This window comes from Pogoniulus pusillus, chromosome Z (genome assembly GCF_015220805.1).
Source record: "Pogoniulus pusillus isolate bPogPus1 chromosome Z, bPogPus1.pri, whole genome shotgun sequence".
NCBI lineage: Eukaryota > Metazoa > Chordata > Aves > Piciformes > Lybiidae > Pogoniulus > Pogoniulus pusillus.
The window spans coordinates 48,216,349-48,235,725 of record NC_087309.1 but is presented as its reverse complement, the minus strand read 5'-3'; the positions used below and the strand labels follow the sequence as shown (position 1 = coordinate 48,235,725).

Here is a 19,377-nt window from a genome sequence, read left to right as displayed (position 1 = left end):
GAATGCATTAAATTTGCCTGATTTTTTTCTAACAGGCTTATTACTCCCTGTTTTTAAGCATAATTCACATGAACTACCTGTTTGATCAGAACAAGCAACTTTCTACCCAATCTCATCTTCTAGTTTTGAAATAAGCTGGAAAAGTTTGTATCCTAATTAGCTCCTCTGTGGCATTTGATCTTCACCAAGGCTTTCACAAGCTAAAGCTCCTCAGAAACGGTAGAGGAAGCAGACAGCTGGTATAACTCTGCTATGCTACCACCAAGTACCTAACTCTTGCTGGATTTGAAACTTCCGCAACCTATCCTCTCCCAAAGGTTTCTAATATTTCATAATAGCCTCTTCTAAAGAGATCAGTATAAGCGGTCACGTAAATCTAATTCTGGTAGGGAAACCTTGTTTCACAGAATCACAGAGTGGTCTGGGCTGAAAGAGACCTCCCAAAGGTTGCCCACTCCAGCCCTCTCTGCAGTCAGCAGGGACATTCTCAAGCAGACCAAGCTGGCCAGAGCCCTGTCAAGCCTCATTTTGAATATCTCCAGTGATGATGCCCAAACTAGTCCCAAGGGCAACCTGTTCTAGTATTCCACTACCCTCACATTTAGGCCCTTGTTCCTAACATCCGATGTAAATCTGCTCTTCTCTAGTTTGATGCCACTGCTACTCGTCCTATCATCACAAGCCTTTGTAAACAGTCTCTCTCTTCTAGTCGGCCCCCTGCAGGTACTGGAAGGCTCTTATTAGGTCGCCCTGGAGCCTTCTCTACTCCAAGCTGAACAACCCCAACTCCCCCAGCCTGTCCTTCTGGCAGATGTGCTCCAAACTCCTGATCATTTTTGTGGCTCTCCCCTGGACCTGCTCCATCAGATCCATGTCCTTTGCTTGGTTCTTTTTAATGTTGTTGTTTGTTTTGGTTTGAGCTTTTATTGCTGTTGTTTGGCTTGTTTTTAAAATAGCAGATTTCTTGATCTCTCAGGGGAGCCAGCCCTTCTGCTTCTCTTTTTCATTTGTTTTACTAGAGCTTTCTAACAGCCAGCTTCCCATATTTCAAACCTTGCTCTCAAATTCAGAAATCTCTGGACAAGGCCACTGATTATTCTAATGATGTTCATTTAGGAATAAATAACGGAAAAGATCAAGTGAGTGTTCTAATCTGTGCTGCCTGAGGCCGTGAAGAGACCCAACTCCAGTAACAACATGTGAGGCCACAGGTGTAGACTTCTTTGGTCACATACTCAACTTGTTTAGCTGCTGCTTCCAAAGCCTTGCAGGATAATTTAGTTCTAGAGTACTGTATATAAAGAATGGGTTGGGCTTTGCCTTTTCCCAAAATAGCTACAAATTGCATAACAATAAACTACATGCAGAAATGGTGCATACACTGGGAGTCACTGGAGTAGTCTTGTATCAAGCTAAGACAGACTAAGAACAATTCCAGAGCCTGCTAGAGCCACAATTATGCCACAGTATGACAGTGCTTTGTAAAGATACAAAGCAAGCTGCTTTTCCTTTTTTTTTCCCGTTTTTTTTTTTTTTTTAACTCAGGAAAATAAGCATGAACTAAATATTTCTGACAGGCTTCAAACTGGCAACCAAATTATACTTAACATGACAGAAATTCTACGTTTTCCAGAAAATTAAATTCATACTGAGAGAACTTCATGCCTTTACTGTGCAAGGCTATCTACTTGAGTATCACAGAACAAATTGGAACCACGTTTAAGTCTGCTTTTTCCTGATGGCTTTATAGCTTCCTTGTGCTTTCTGTACACTACACATTCTCTCTCTCAACATTTGATCTCTTTCTCCTTCAGGCATTCTGTAATCCTGCCAGTCAAAAAAACCCTTTGCTTTTAATAAGTAGATCTGCCAACTGAAAACACCAGTATCCTAAGCAATCAAGTAATGAAACACACATGTATGAACTTGCACGTAATGTCAAGTGCCTCCCTAGTCCATTATGGATTTTTGCATTCTGAGGTTTTCATAGGAGCATGCATTCATGCACTCTTAGTTTTTAAAGGTTAAATGTCACTGCTCTTCATAGTCCTCTTTTCTGTATGTACAAACCTAATAACCCTGCAACTTCCACGTAACTATCTAGAACATGAGAAATATGAAAAATCTAAACCCATGAAAGTTGTGCAGACAGTTTCACATAGAATAAGTATATGCTTCAATTTCTCTAACTTGCTGTAGAGGTCTTGTGCAAGATAGCACAGATTTTGCTACTGCTGAACACTCTTCCCATGTTTCTACTCTTTCTGTTAAGTTAATGAAAAACACTCCAGGTGACAAAAGCACTTTTTCTCCCATTACTCATCTACTATCCACACTGAAGGAGTTCTTGATTTTACACTTCATAAATTACTAATCAACACCAAAGAACTCTAATGTATAATGCTAGCAAGAGTAACCCAGGAAAAAATTCTGTCACCCTTGAATGAAGCTGAAGTGCCACACCTCCTGATTAAATAAGGTTGCAGTTTTAATACCTGGCAAAATAAAGGTAGCAGCAAAAGCACCTTTCAAGTAGTAAGTTACTGATTGGTATTAGAAAACTAAAATCAAATTTCAAGGACAGTAATTCACTATATAATGTCATTATTTGTGAAAGTGCATGCATTGTGTATCAACTACACAGTGAAAAACACAAAACTACAAGATGTACCATAAAAACCTAAGGCAGAAGGTACTTCATACGCACATATCCCCAAAATGTGTGCTTCTATTGCAAGACGTACAAGAAAGTACTGAAAACCTCTTGGAATCGTGAAACAAGCGATATGACATGACATAAAATTACGCCATCATATCTGCTAAGTCTGTGCAATGACACTGATGCAATTCTCTTGCTTTTGATGCTTATTTTGGATTCCAGCTGGTGAAACTGGATGATGCAGGCAGAGGTATGCCAGGAAGATTTGCTTTATAAGGAGCCGTATTGGACATCCTGTGCTCAGTAACTGAAATGAACTGTGCAGTGAACAGATGATACTCACTCCTTGTGGCAAATAAAGGCTTACACTGTCAAACCAAGTGCAGTTCTGGCTCTTGTGTCAAGCAACATATAAATGCTAGAGCTATAAGCTCTGCCCACAAATTCAGGTCTTTGGAGTGTTTTTCCACATGATATCTCTCTTGCTGTGAGATCAACCTTAAGCTACTTAAAACCAGTAGTTTTTTTAATTTTACTTTTGGTCTACCTCACTCCTCATAGGAGTCATGATATCACTTTCACTCACAACAGTGTCCTAAGGATGGCTAATCTTTGTGAAGTTCTAGGAAGCTGCTACTTACCTCTTCTCCTTCCAGTAATGAAGAAATGGGTTTCCAGAAAGGAATCTGAAGGCTATGGGAAAAAGGTGGATTAAAACCACAAACTAAACAACCAGAATGAGGCAAGTCTCATTCATTGAAGACCTCAACAATGACCAAAGCAAGGATAAATGGGACAACGGGTCAGATGACTCTGTATTTAACAACTCTATCAGAGGGCATCTGTTACAGGAAGGTGTAATTACATGTACAAACACAAGTTTTAGATTTTGTATTTTTAATGCTCTCCTACTGTAGCATGTATTTCAATGTATATGAGCACGTGTCAGGGCAACTACTGGAGAGTCAAGGCTACAAAGATGCTGAGAGAACTGAAGCCCAGTCCTGTTCAATGTCTTTACTGATGATCTGGACCAGGGGATTGAGTCCAGCATCAGTAACTTTGCAGATGACACCAAGCTAGGAGCAGGTGTTGATCCACTAGAAGGTAGGAGAGCCCTGCAGAGGGACCTGGACAGGATGGATGGGTGGGCAGAGACCAATGGGATGAGATTTAATAAGGCTAAGTGCAGGGTTCTGCACTTTGGCCACAACAACCCCGAGCAGCGTTACAGGCTAGGGACCAGTTCTGGGCTCCTCAATTCAAGAGAGATGCTGAGGTGCTGGAACATGTCCAGGGAAGGGCAACAAGGCTGGTGAAGGGCCTGGAACACAAACCCTATGAGGAGAGGCTGAGGGAGCTGGGGTTGTTTAGCCTGGAGAAGAGGAGGCTCAGGGGTGACCTCATTGCTGTCGACAACTACCTGAAGGGAGGTTGTAGCCAGGTGGGGGGTGGCCTCTTCTCCCAGACAACCACCAATGGAACAAGGGGACACAGTCTCAAGTTGTGCTGGGGGAAGTATAGACTGGATGTTAGGAGAAAGTTCTTGCCAGAGAGAGTGATTGGCATTGGAATGGGCTGCCTGGGGAGGTGGTGGAGTTGCCGTCCCTGGAGGTGTTCAAGAAAAGCCTGGATGAGGCACTTAGTGCCACAGTCTAGATGACTGGCTAGGGCTGGGTGCAAGGTTGGACTGGATGATCTTGGAGGTCTCTTCCAACCTGGTTGATTCTATGATTCTGTGATCTCTCACAAGGAACAACTGAGAGACCTGAGGCTGTTGAGCCTAGAGGAGAATAGACTAACAAGGGATCTTATCCATGCTTACTAATACCCAAAGGGCAAGAAGCAAGAGGATGTGGCCAGAATTTTCAGTGATGCACAGAAACAAGACAAGGGGAAACGCACACAAACTGGAACCCAGGAGGTTCCATCTGATGAGGAAAAATTTCTTATGTGGGTACCAGAGCACTGAACCAGGCTGCCCAGAGAAGTTGTAGGCTGCCCTGGAGAGATTCTGAACCCTGAGCAGCATGCTGTGGATAATCAAGGGGACTGGACTAAATGATCTACAGAGGTGTCCTCCAAACCCTACTGTTCTGTTTCCCTTCCATGTTTTTGAACTCCATGGAAGGACAGTCATACATTGTTCTTAACGCCTGTATTTATCATGTAGTATGTTGTGTGCATTCATATTATATGCAGTCTGGTGTACTGGATTCTCTTCAGAGTAGAGCTTCAAATCCAAAAAGCAATGGGAATTTTGCCTGAGAGAAGCAAGAATAAGAACTGTTGGATTTGTCCCAGTGCTGCTAAACTCTCCCTCTAGGTCAGATCCTGCTCCTTCTGAAGTCAAAATGAGGTTTGCCACCAATTTAAGGAAAAGCAGAATACAAGCTTGCTGCTTCTTGTATGAACAAGTCTTCTGAATAAACAAAACAAACCCAAATGTGTATAATATTTTCAGGAACACTGGTACTTTAAAATGATCTTAACTTTAGTTTGCATTCTAAGAGGTTTTGAATAAAAGATTTTAATACTTTGTTTAGAAGAGAGACACTCACTTTAAGAAGCATGGGCATGTTCCACCTAAACTACTGGATAATTTACCATAGTTATTTGATTGACTGGCTAAGTTATTTGATTGACTGGCTATTTAGACCAAACAGACAAGGAATAAATTACATAAAAAAAATAAATCAATAACAACCAAACACACGCAACCCAACCATTCTCATCTTACTGGCGTGTTCTTACTCTGTCATACTAAACCTCTAGATATTTGTCTTAGAGGAAACATCTAGAGAAAAAGTGTAACAGTTGGTAACTGTCTTCCCCTTTTCTGCTAAGCTGTACATGCAGCTTTTAAATCCTGCACCTTAAACCACTGGAGGAAGCACCCACAGCCCCACTATCCTTTACAAGTTTCAAGATGGAAGATACTTAACTATCACTACAAGAGCGGCCTGAAGCAATGTTTAGTACTGCACACAATAAGCACTAAATGCCCCTCTAGCAGATAGTTTTGACTCCACCAAAGACCAGAAAGCAGCTTGACAGAAACAAGACTTCAAGCTCGGTGCTAAGCATTGTTAAACCAGTGATTTAATTTTACCCCTAAACTGTCCTGATAATAATGTGATTGTGGAAATCTCCCATTACACTTAGGGGGCTGCATCTTACACAGACTACCAGAAGGGGTTTGGAGTTGTCAGCACTAAGTCCAGGCCAAGAGGAAGTTAGAAAAACGTGAAAGTGGTGGGGAATACATGCTAATCTCTGAACCAACAGCAATAAATTATAAATACAGTAAAGCAAAGAGAGTTCAAGCATTCATCCCTCTGTGCCCTTGAGGACTCCTTATTGAGTGAACAAAGATCCCCTATTTCCAGATATGTGAGATGGAGGTCTTACTACTTGGTTTTGAATATGCATTCCTTAACACTTTCTCTATCTTCTCCCCCTCTACTCTAACCCTAGAGAGACTACATCCAGAGTACTGTGCCCAGTTCTAGGCTTCAAATTTCAAGAGAGACAGGGACATACCAGATAGAGTCCAATGGAGGGCTACCAGGATAGTTAAGGGGCTGGACCACCTGTCTTATGAGGAAAGGCTCACAGACCTGGCACTGTTTAGTCTGGAGAAGACTGAGGGGATGTTATTAATATTTACAGATATCTGAAGGGTGGGTGTCAAGAAGGGGACAGTCTCTTTTTCAATAGTGCCCTGTGATAAAACAAAGGGCAACAGACAGCAACGGGAATGAACATAGTAAGCTCCACCTCACCATGAGGAAAAACTTATTTACTGCAAGGGTGACGGTCACTGGAGCAGATGGCACAGAGAAGTTGTGCAGTCACCTTCTCTAGAGACTTTCAAGACCTATCTGTACACAGAATCATAAAAGCAGTCAGGGTTGGAAGGGACTAGAAGGACCATCTAGTTCCACATGCTTGTGTGTGACTTAGATGATCCTGCTTTGGCAAAGGGTTTGGACTCAGTGATCTCTGGACATCTCTTCCAACCCCTGCTCCTATGATTCTACACTACAGAGTAAGTAACATGCTTTGAAATACCATCTACAGTGTTTGACACCATTTAAAAGTTTCTTTGCCAAGAATAATTCTTGCTTATCTGATACCAATTTTTTTTCAAGTGGGATGAGATATAGGAAGAAATAAGTGACAGAAGTAAAGTTTTCCATACTGACTCCAACAAATGAATTCCAGTGTCATATCTGTAAACAAGACCAAAAAAAAAGTGCACCTTCCGGGAGGTGCATTCACCTCTCAAAGTACAGATTTCAGGTTGTGCTATTATCCCTTCCTGCTCAGATGGTTAGCAACAGGAGTGCTTGGACATGCCATATCCGAGAAATCAATCCCACAGGGGAGAAAAGCAAGGAAGGCATACCTTGAATTAGACTAATCTGATACTTTTAAGTGGAACAGTTTGACTTTTGATTAGCATTTTTAGATTTTTAAGTGTATTTATTTTTCAGAAGGAAGCATTTAAAGAAAGCTTTAAGGGAACCTTTGAAGAAAAGCAGACAATTGTCTGGTTTCCTAACACCCAGAAACCCCATTTCATTTTTTAAAGTGGGGAGCAAAGAAGGCAAGCACAAAAATAAGGCCCATCTATATGTTGCCTAGCTACTGAAGAATACTATAGCTGCTCAAGAGCTTCTGAAAATTGAGTGGACCAGAAGTAACTGTGCTTTCTGCTTCAGGACTACCTTATGCAGGAGCAACTTCCCATCCCATACTCCAAGTGACCTACCAGCACAGATGGAGAGTGGCATGGGCAGACTTGCCAAGGGTAGATCTTACTTACGTTTTTTACTAGAGATTATGAATGTCAAGGGCAGTATCTCAGACATTAATTTATGGGAAATGTTCCAGTACAGAAAATGATGCCAAGAGTACATAAACAGATCTAGTGGATTATACAAGCAACTGCTTGACAGCTAACTGAACTTGTTAAAGATATTTCTCTTAATTCACACCATAGTTTAAGTAGTAGTTTTGAAATACAGGACAGTCTTAAAAGATACTTTTAAAGCATAAAACCAATATGCAAGTACATCTTTCCTTAGCTCAGGGCAATAGTGTCCTGAGGATTTTGATTATAGATGCTTATTATTTGAAAAGCTATCAGTTTAAATGTTAGTTTTTAAAAGCTGTCTTACACCCTAACTGTGAAAATACAAAACAGCTTTTGGGTGCAACTCTTGTACACTGCTGCATACAACATTCACCAAAGACTGAACAAAAAGCAATCAAATTAGTACAAAAAGTTACACTTGCTAACGTTCTACCTAAAGGCTCCAGGCAATGTCCAAGGATGCATATACTTTTATAACATAAGTACAAAAAATGTAACACAGAACAAAACAAAATCCACAAAACCAAGGCCCTCAAAACAAACAAAAAACTTCAAACAAACCAAAACAACAAAACTCCCCCCAAAAAAAACCCACTCCCAACTCTTCTGTTAAAAAAATTACAAAATAGGATAGCAATGTAGACATACTTTGCTGAAAGCATGAATGGAAGTTGTCAAGTATTAACCACATTTTTTTCCTTGTAGAGTTTGGCTGTTTTTTTAATCTAATTAAAATAAAACCAACAAACAACAAACTCTTAATTCCTTAGATTCTCACCAAAGTATTCTCAGGAACATGACTGAGAACTTGAAGTCCTTCTCCAGCTAAAATACATATTTCTTTAAAATCCTGTAATTCTCCTTGTCATTCTCAGCTATGAAAATAAAGCAGTTCTTTGTATTCTGGCCTTCAGATTGATTTCACGGATGTTCAGCATGGAAAAGTAGCTGTGGAGCAAGCTGCAGATGTGAAAGAGAGCACAGCCAGCTGCAGTTACAACACCTGTGTTCTTTCACACAAGAAAATGTGAATGCGTATATGGCATCACACAAATATTTAAGTGGGCATGGTTATTTTCTCGGGGTGTACAATGACCCTTCCTTGGCAAATACTTAGCACCATGTGTTGCTGAAACTCACAAATTGATGTTATCATATGCAAGCCTAAGTGAGAACTATTTGCTAACCCATGTTTTTTTTCAGATGTTTCTGGATCACAGTGGCAGGAACAGATCAAGATGAATCCAAGGTAGAGGTGCAGGCTGCTTCACCTTTGACTCATTTTAAATATGCCTCAGAAGCCTTTGTGTCAGCAGGAGCTATAAAGAGACTGAAGCAGTATTACAAAATGATAAAGAATGGTAAGCAAAGTCACTCAACATAATGCCAAGGCAGCTGTAGAAAGGGATATTAAAATCCATGTGATACAAACCAGACAAATATTTCTTTCACCATCAAAACAGGACTGTCTCATTCTTTCAGTTTCTTAAAGCAAAATCTGCAACAAAAGGCAGTCATTTTTAGACTAATTGGTAAGTCCAGGTTAAAAACAGACACATTTCAGCCATACAAACCTCTTCAGGCCTGAGGTCATCTCTAAGGATCAAAACAGGGTTCTGTCTATCCCAAGTAATATATTTTTTTCCTAAAATACTAATTATCAATTAAAAGATTATTTTCAAAAGCTCTATGTCACTTTTATTTTTATGCTATGACAATTAAAAACGTAACATGGAAGATGCTGGTTTTGCATCTCTCTTCTCCTCATGCTTCCTTCTCCTCTACCAGCAGGTGGGGCCACGTATCAATCGTGCACTTGCCCAGGTAGACTGTTCTTGTGCAATCCGTACCAAAATTTAGAAGCCTATCCCTGCACTCTATCTGCTGCTTACAAAGATTTTTGGTTACTATCATCCACATTTTATCACTGTGAAAAAAAAATGCTATGCCTCACTCCAGTGCGGCTTGCAAAAATCTATTTCATTAACAATAAATCAGGTGGCAAGAACTTGGTTTTCAACTGCATGTGCTCATCTGGCAGCTAGAACTTCGCCTTGTACACCAAGAAATATCTCGAGTAGCTGGTGAGGCTCCCTGGCACGAGCCTGCTCCTTTTCTCAGTGCAAGCCAAAAGTAACTGACTTCTGAGGTTCATGATTGCAGGACAGTTCTAACAACTGCAGCACAACAAAGGCTTCTTACACTCAAACTGGGCTTTTTAGAACAAATCCAAGGGCTCTGGCTCGAATGGCAAATACATTTACCAAATGAGATAGTGACTCATCACTTCACCCCGTAATTTCCTTTTTCCATTTGCCTAACCAAGAGAAATGATGACTGTTTCTGTTCCAGACTCCCTGCATTCCACTCACTCATGGCCCTTAATGTGCAAATGTAAATAATTTTCCGAAACACAATCACTCTGCTGGCTTTGCAGGAAAATTAAAGGAAAAAAATCCTAGAGCATATTCAGTTCAAACATACACAAACGGTTTTATGCTCTCCATCAGTTTGGATCTTTGTCAGACATTGCATAACCTGGTCTGGAAAAGGAATGCTTCCAAACGCTCCATGCCATTTACCTTTGTCTAATTTTCTGATCAGTATCTGCCCTAGCAGAAAAGCATGAAGAAAGTTCGGGGTGGGTTTTTTGTTTGTTTGGAGTTTTGTTCATTCTTTAATAAGAAATCTATGTTATAGTTTCAGCACAAGAAGGAAGAACATCAGGTTATTTTTAGGCTCTAAACCAGCTGAAATGGTATGAAGTGTCAAAATACACAACTCTTTTAAGTTACACAGGAAGTTGCAGGAAGCTCCAAAACACAAAACCAGACCAATTATTCATATAGAGTTCTGATCTGCCCTTCGGCAATCAGACCTTCATTTTGAAGTGGGGATTTAGCATTCTAAGTTAAATCTGATCCATCAAAGCTTTATGCTTATATTCAGCACTCACACTGAATCAAAGTTCACAAACTCATATGGACCCAGTACAGCTCATTCACTTTTTCAAAGAGCTGGGTAAGACAAGACTAAGTGAGAGGCAGCAGCCTATGCAGCTTTGAATTAAAAAAGAAAGCATTGCCAGAAAATTAAAATAATGCTACCAACTATTTACTTTGTCATGTAAACTTCAGATTTCTAGTGGAGGGTGCCAACATAAGCCCATGTCGGGTGTCTCCTCTTTTTAACCTTGTTTAGTGGGTCAAACCTGGGGAAAAGGCAGGCTGGGCCAGTGAAAGCCTCACACAAGGATCAGGAATTAAATTTATCTTGCCACAGCTCTGACCTGCACCAGGCCTGAAACTGAGAATTGCTGGAGTTTTCATGGGGCTCTTACATCCCTGCTAATTTCCTGTCTTTTCAGACAATTAAAAAAAAACAAAGCCCCACAAACTCAGACAAAATCTACCTCTTTACTGACAAAGGCAAGAGGAAGACAGGCAAAATGCAACAGCTCTAAAATTTCAGTCAAGTCCCAGTACTGGTCTTGATCAGTAGCCGTGTACATTTTGAATGGGTCATGGATAAAATAAAAATCTGAAAAAAAAGCTGACTTAAGTGTTGTAAAAAAGGAATGTTTTAATGGCATTTGAGACTGCCAACAGTTTTATTTGTTTTCATGTGGGATTTTAGTATCTGAAAAGTCCCCTATTTTTAAGTAGGACTGTAATTGTGTAAGACACTGAACTGCTGTACAGCTTTGCCCGTGTTACTACCCCATTGACTGCAAAGTTTGTTCAGATATCCATGAGTAGTTCTGTACAAGTACTGCAGGATCGTGCCTCAATATTGCAAACCTGATCTAATGCAAAGCAATCTGGATGCTGACAAGAAAATGGTGAAGCTTACTAAGACCAGGGAAAAGTGCAAATTAGAATAAATGATTAAGTATTAAAGAGCATTGAAATGATTAAGAAGTATTTTCTCAGGAAAAAAAAAAAATCTGTGCATGTGGCACAAAAGCTTCTGACTAAATGCACATTCTTTAAAATCTCCAGTAAGTTTCTGATATTGTTATTCACCATATAGACATCACAGGTACATACAGAACTGACTCTTCGCCAAATGAGAAAAGTACATGGATTACAAATAACTGAGACACTTTTAGGAAGTCTGCTTCAGTTCCCCATTCATTTGTCATTTTGATCCACAGCAGTTTCCAATCATCTAGTACTGAAAATGTAAACTCGACTGTATTTGGCCAAGCAGGTTTACACTATGCATTAATTTACTTGAAATACACTCTAGGGGTGTGGAGAGAAGTATCACCCTGGGAAGAATCTTACAGCTGACTGCCCATTACTTTGGCTGCTGGACAATATTAACTGTGCTACTCCCTGCACCAAATCTTACATACAAAAATAGTGAAGTCAATTGAACAAAATCAAACCTACAATGGCTGAATTGTTTTTTATCTGTACTGTATTTCTGCCCACACTTCTACTTCACTACAGGTATAATGTTTTGCATTGTTTTGCTCAAAAGTTCACCTTCATTCTATTCCTTCTAATACTTTTTTCAGTATAACATTTCCCAAATTTCTTTCTCAGATTTAAAACACTCTTTAATTCTCTACAGTTAAAAGATCTGTAAGGAGACCACTTACTATTACTTTCTCCAATTTATTTTAAACATATATTACTTTAAAAGTAAACCTAACTCCTGAGCTACTCTGAGGTCAAATTTCAGCATTTCCCCTAATTCTATTGTGGGGATCTTATCCCTGACCCCAACACATTACTGAAGGTCTCCAGTCTTTTACACAAAGCTTAAAAACTTTAATTCAGAAGGATTTATGGGGACTTATTTTGATCAGAAAAATGCAAGGCTGGATTTCAAGTTGATTCTTAAAACATTTTGGAACACAGAAGGATCATGTGTGCAGACTTTGAGATTATGATTCCCAGTTAAACTAGCACATTTTCTTGCTTCAGATCCCAAAATGAAAAGTAACACATTGTATGCAAATAGTACTCTGCCACCTATAGGCGATAAACCTCAGTTTAGGAGAGACCTTGTTACTAAGGCTTGAGGCACTGTCTCATCCCAAGGAAGCAGAGAAGCCTACAGTTAAGCAGAGCCAACTCAAATCTGCAGCAGAACTTCCCAGAGTAACACTCAGCAGCTGAAGCTGCCCCAAGCGTCTGTTATAAATGCAGTCCCAGGGTCGACTCAGAAGCGGCCAGATTAACACCACAATTCCCAGCACACTCCATGGCAAGCTCCCAGAATGAAGCTGTGAACAGGAGCATAAAGTAATGACGAATAGAGAGACCAAGCAAGTTATAAAGCACACCATCTTAAAGTCTGCAGCAACAAATGGATCAAAGCCTAGCATGCTGGTTATTTCACCACAGCATGGACATGTGAAGAGTGCAGCTTTTTCTTTCCACACTATGATGGAGACAACCATCTCAAGTGGATTAAGAAAAAAGTCACTGTTACCCAGTCAGTACCTGTGCATATCCATGTTAATATCCGAAACAAGTAATGATAAATAGAGAAGAGCATTTTCTTACAAATGCAAATATCCCATATTAGAAATTACCCTGTATGAGAAATCACAAGGCTCTAATGACTAGAGGATGAGAGCTTTGGACAGATTAACAGGGACAGAATAACCAAAATGCAACTGTGCTCCCATCTGTCCCCACTTTCAAACAATGATGTACACCTAGGCATTATACATTTGAAAGGAATTTTTGAGTGCTTGCAGTTGTTACTACATAAACTACTTCACACTCACCCATTATTAAGCTCCTAGCAACCCAGAAATGGTTCTGCCTGGTTTCCAGTTTGTTGCCACATTCTATTTTCTACATTTCTGTTCTTATCTTCATTGATTATCAGTGCATCTGAATTTAAATTTGTAACAGGCACAGTGGGATTGAAGATCATAAATGGATACCATAACTTTTCCAAGTGATGCAGCAAACATTGCTGTGGAGGCAGAGGATGATGATACTATCCAGGACTACAGTGTCATTGTGAGAACCAAGACTACATACTACAACTTGTATTTCTTAGATAGAAACACTGAGAATTTAATAACAATTTTTTTGCTCTTACCTTTAATGCCACAGGCAAGCCTCCATGAGAAAGTACAAATGTTTTGCTATTAGCAAGAGAATTTTGACAGGAAATACTGTTTATCTGAAGTTAATACTATCAGATTCACCCAGAAGTTTCTCAGTTGAGTCTGATGAACCACAGAGAGAAATACTTTCACTAGCTTCTTAGAAACCTAAAATAAACACTACCTTGTTCATTCTCCCTTTAAGTCTTTACAGTTGTAAGTTATAAATATACTTTCCAACCTGCAAGATACATCTCACAGTGAGTTAGTGGTCCTTGTGGTGCCCAAGACAAAGCATATGAAAGTACAAAATGTATGAATTTAGTATTATGAAGTAGAAATAATTCTTCCCTGACAGAAGTGAGATGTGTTAAAAAGAAAAAATAATCTGGCCAGCAGGTGTTAATACACCTAAACATACAGTTGTCAGACAAGTCTACAAAACAATACCTGAAAAACACAGGATATGCTTTCTAAGAGTAGTACTGACCTTGTTGCTCTGTCTCTGCTTCAACTTTTGCAGGACTTGGTGCCACAGGAAGGGGTCGAGGAGGACGAGGCTTTGGAGTTGGGGGAGATATTTTTTTTCTTCCAATGTACTCTACATATGTTCCTGGGAAATCCCCCCTCTCCCCTGTGGTTTCATTACAGCCGTTTAACCAGCCAATTTCCTCAGGTTTTGCTTCTTCTCCTTCACTGAATCCAAGTGCTAGCAAGGTACCTTTATTCACAGTTAATATATCTCCTAAGTGCAAGTCAATGTCCTCTTCTCGCTCTTTTTTGTAGTCATATAAAGCTCTGTATTGATACCCTTCAGCACTCATCTTGGCAAACGATTTAACATTCAAATCTGCTATTAAACAGTGTCAAAATGCAACTGTCCAGTTATATTTTTATGCACAGAGAAAGTCAAGATGCATTAAGTGAGATAATAATGTCAGTAGCAATGTGTAAGTAATAAAATCCACCAAAGAATCAAAAAGCACCAGGATCTGCTGTTTCAGTGCTGATGTTTTTACTGATATATTTATTCAGTTAATGATTGTTGCAGAAGATTCCACTTCTTCTATGTCTAGCAATGTTCTTCCGATTAGCTCCTCTTCTAGGTCTGCTGGCAATTCTGGCTCTACACACTCAAGTTCAGCTGATTCCTGCAGACAGTCAGACCTTCTTCAGTTGTACTTGCCACCGAATGCCCATGTACCTTAAATATTCTGTCACCGAACTCTGTACACATGCTCTTCCTATAAAGAGAAGAGAAAACTGATGAAACAATTTCAAATTCTTTAGACAACTGTACACTTGAGATTCTACTTACGATTTAAGTTTTCTGAGATGCTGTCAGAGGTTGCATCCCACCAAAAAAAGCCAAACAAACCAAAACAAACAAAAAGACAGAAAACACCTCAACAACAAAAAAAGATTAAAAAAAAATCTGCCAGATAACGTTTTCACTTTATAAAATATCTATGTCTAATCACTTGAGCAAAATATGTGCCCCTGCAGCATGAGACATCCTTCCCGCTTTATGGCTTATGGCTACTGAAGTCTCAGAGCGAGAGGGCTGAGCCCTGAAGCTGTCCCTGTAGCAGAGTAACACTAACCTGACAGCAAGACTTTACATGTAGTTACCTCACTGAAGACACACTGCTACAACGCCTCTCCACATGAGGTCTGCCAGGACCTCATCACTATGGTATTCAGTCTCCTGCTGTTTATGCAGAAGAGTGAGGATGGGCAACAGACCTCATCACAAAGTCTATACTCAAAAAACCTATTGCAGGGAGGGGTCTTTTCATCATTTGCAGAACCAAAAAGTCCAAAACATTTTTACTTGATGAGTACTTTCCTTGTGTTTTCTGATAAAGAGGGGCTCCCCCACCCCCCCCCCCCCCATCTTTCAGATGGTTTTTGATGTGTTTATGGTATAACACTAGAAAAATAACCAACAACTGAAACAGGCACACCCAGACCACCTAAGCAACACTAGCAGAGCAAAGTATCAGGGTGTATGCTTAAATTACCCTAAAGGCAAAAGAATACAAGTAAAATGGATAATATATAACTAAAAAAAAAAAAAAACCCACCATGATGTATGAAACAGTAGCTTAAAGACATACAGAACAGTGAAAGTTTTCTAAACATTAATTCAACTGTTATTCATTTTCATCACTTGAAAAGACAAGCTCAGTCATGATTTGAAATGCTACACTGGGAACTAGAATTGAAATGCTAACTACTCCAAGTTGTATTGAAATTCCTAAACTATAGATCAATAAAAGACCTGAGTGCGCTATCAGTAGGTAAAATATAGTCAGTGTAAAGAAAAAAGACTTTTTTCTCTTTGAGAAACACTCCACTTTGCACTGTAAGGAGACACCAGTAGACAGGGCTTGACCAGGGAACCTCTTGACTGCTCTTTTCCACACTATTTTCTCTAATGCTTCAGTCAATGTCCCCTGAACACGACTAACTGACAAGCTAAAAAGTATTTAAAAGAATGCATACAGGCTTCCTTTGCCAGTGAATTACCCTTATTCCTAACTCATATGCGGTTCCTATTCAGTCTCTCAGGTCTAAATATAATTCCCTGCAGCTTACTGCACAGCTCTTGCAACAGAACACAAAATAAAATCTTGTAAATTCCTAAAGCATCTCTTTATTATCTCTTGCAACCCGTTTTTGCCGTAGAACAAATTATGAGCCTGAATTAGACTCTTTTCAAAAAGCCTATACACAAGTATTTATTTTAATAACTTGCAAATCTAGCCACGTGGATTTGGCATCCTGCTCCCACCAAAATTTTAATAAGAAATTCCTGCTGCCACTTCTAAAGAACTTGGTTTTCATCACAGACTGCAGTTAACATGAAGAAGGTTTCACCAATCTCTCATTTTACCTCTTTTACCAGAGAAGAACATGCAGACAAGAACTAGAGAAAAAGAAAATCTAAAGCACAAGTATCAATTAAACTGTACAGAAGTGTTTTCAAAAGCATGAGTTCCTCCCATTTCTTATAGCAAAGGAACACTTACATGCCGTAGATCTAAGTAGCAGAGCCAATCTTAAGTGTTTCAAATCAAAACCAACTATGCGCAGTAAAATCTGATAGAAAATTACCACCCTGACTACATTAAGTATTCCAAAGTACTTATTTTCTTTTAAAGTTCAACAAGTGTTTTGCTAAAACTACTCATTTCACTCCAACTGCCCATGGGCATTTTGGCATTCAATAAAGTAAGTCTTCTAAACACTACATAATTTAACTGACTTGACCTACTCCACTGATCTTTATGGCTAGATATTTAAAATTAGTTTTGTCTATTACACTTGGCCTGACAGTACAGGTCTGGAAATGCTGTAATATAAAAAAATGTTTATGACATTTTTAAAAGCCTATTTTAAAAACTCAAAACCTGAGATAGAGAGTACAAAAGGTCCTATTTATTTGCATGTTAGAAGAACTCAATGCAGTTATGGTAGCCAAGTTTCCCTAAATCTGCTTTTCCCAGGGGTCAGAGCTGAAGTATCAGTTACTACTCATTACTGCCCTCAGTACAGGACCCTCAGCATCTTGTCTCCTGACTGATGTATAGTTCATGCACCTGAAGACACTTCTGCAGGTAGCCATGCTGACTTTTTTGAATTTATGCCTTTTTCTATTCTTGATAACCATCAGGCTTGGAGATGGAGGTAGACTCAGACTCCAAGAACCTTACAGACAGCTTTCAAGCAGAGGCAGACACTGCTTCTCCACACCACCCTGGTAACACTGCAGCATCTCCCAAGAGCACTTTTGGACAGTTCTTACTGCTGTATTAAGGACCTAAATAAACAGATTCCCTTTACTCCAAGTGAAGTTACATAGTCTCTACATTAAAGGCATTTTGACTCAAAATTACTTAAGCTGATTAATCTTAAGATAAACAGCTTGGAGACATCTTAAGCAGCAAAAAGGAAATCAAACTAAACACTTTAGGCAAGAAATATTGTTTTAGTTGAGATGATGTATTACTGGATTTTTGTTTGGCCAGTGGAATTGAAAAGGTGGAAATACTGTATAGGTTTCAAATGCTCATTTGTTTTTTATTTACTCTCTTAAGAGCTTGATCCCAATGAAAGACTTGAATTCAAATCTCTCAGCAAAATGGTTTATTTGGCATTTTAACAGTTAAAGAATGTAAAATTCAGCAGAAATGTGCAAAAGAGTCTTGTAAATTTAAGTGGAAAGGAAGGGAACATGAAAGCTTTTCCCTCCACCTCCTATTAAAAATTATGTCTGACTCCCACTCCCCTGAAAGCCATGCACTTCCTACTACACTCACTAGCATTCTTCTGGTGACTGAGAATAAAAACTTCTATTCTGTGAAACCATGTTACTACCAGCTCAAACAGAGGGGTGCTCAGGGGTTACTGATACAGCACCCCTACAGAAGACAGAAGATTTTCTTCACTTTTGCATTAACACATTTAATAACTGTACCTCCTCATACTTCCATCTCTCCCATACCTATTCCAAAAATCCCTACAGAAAGAGTGTTTAACACCAGCCTCCCTTTCACTGCAATTACGAGCTTCATTAATGGAAAAGAAGAGTAAACACATTCAGGGAGGCACTGAAATACTGAGTTTAAGCCGAGAATTTGCTTGGAGACCGACTCTTCTCCCCACTAGATGTCTACACACCTGTAATTCAAACTGCAGTTATCTCTGAAGCATGAGGCTGCCGCTCTCCAAGCGGCGATGACCAAGGTTAAGTATCACATCGAAATACTTTTCTGCAAGAAAATAACGCCCGTGACATACCGTTAAGAAAGAGATGCATGGTTTTAATACCTTTATACCACTTAGTCTTTGCAAGAGTGATTTTGAGCCTGTGGAGATACTACTGTCAAACGCGTTCAAATAGGTACACAGGGAAGAAGTGCATCAGCCTCACTGTGGGCACTGCAAAGCACATGCTATTCTGAAACATCTCTATGACTTTACATAGGCTTCAACGCTGGTTGAGGCGCACACCAACACCACTTCAGAAAAATCAGTAAAAATAGTAGTAACCATTTAAAAGCCGAGGAACAAACTGGTCTTCCATCCTAGGAAGCACCCGTCAAGTTAACCCCTTCGGGTTATCTCGCACTGATACTGCACCCGGACGGTGGTGTCCCCCCGCCGAACTCCCAACTCCCCTGTGGGCTGCACGGAGCTCAGTCCCGGCGCTTCGGCCCCTTTCGGAGGCCGCAGCCTCTATGCTGCCAGGGCGGAGTTGTGCCGAGACAGTGCTCCCCGGCCCGGGGTCCGGTCGTGAAGCCGCCGGAGCCGCCCTCGGCGGACACCTTGGGAGCAGGCAGACTCGACGGCGCGTCGCCCGCTCTCCCCGGCGATGACCGCCTCAGTGCTTCCTACGGACACCCCACCCGCCGCCCGAGGGACGCCAGACGTGCCAGGGGACCATGCAGGCTCCCAGCGCCGCACGGCGGGGCTGAAGCTCCCGGGCAGCCCCGCAGTTGCCGGGCCTCGCCGCAGGCATGTCGCGCCGCCCGCCCTACTCGACCAGGAAGCACCAGCCCGAGCTGCCCCTTGCCGCGGGGGAAGAAGCTTCGTCGCCCCCGAGGATCGGCGCCGGCCGCAGCGGGCGGCCTGCCCAGGCCTGCTGTGCCGGAGTGCTCGGCGGCGCCACTGTCAGCCCGGACGAAGGAAAAAGTTACCCGGGACTGGCCCGGCCGCGCTCCGGCTCGGCCTCTCTCTCCACAGCGATGG

At 40.7% G+C, this 19,377-nt stretch overlaps 1 protein-coding gene across 2 annotated transcripts in view; it reads right to left on the bottom strand.

Annotated features, from left to right (window-relative positions):
• The window catches only part of PIK3R1 (phosphoinositide-3-kinase regulatory subunit 1), a 63,763-nt gene that overhangs the window by 44,081 nt on the left and 305 nt on the right, over positions 1-19,377 (bottom strand). The window contains exons 2-3 of one of the 2 annotated variants that reach the window (XM_064140795.1): positions 18,307-18,398; positions 14,111-14,864 (exon numbers count right to left, since the gene is read on the bottom strand). In XM_064140795.1, coding sequence (XP_063996865.1) covers positions 14,111-14,444 — 334 coding nt within the window. In that variant the 5' untranslated portion in view covers positions 14,445-14,864; positions 18,307-18,398. The remainder of the gene's footprint in view (positions 1-14,110; positions 14,865-18,306; positions 18,399-19,377) is intronic. The other variant, XM_064140794.1, reaches the window with a different exon arrangement.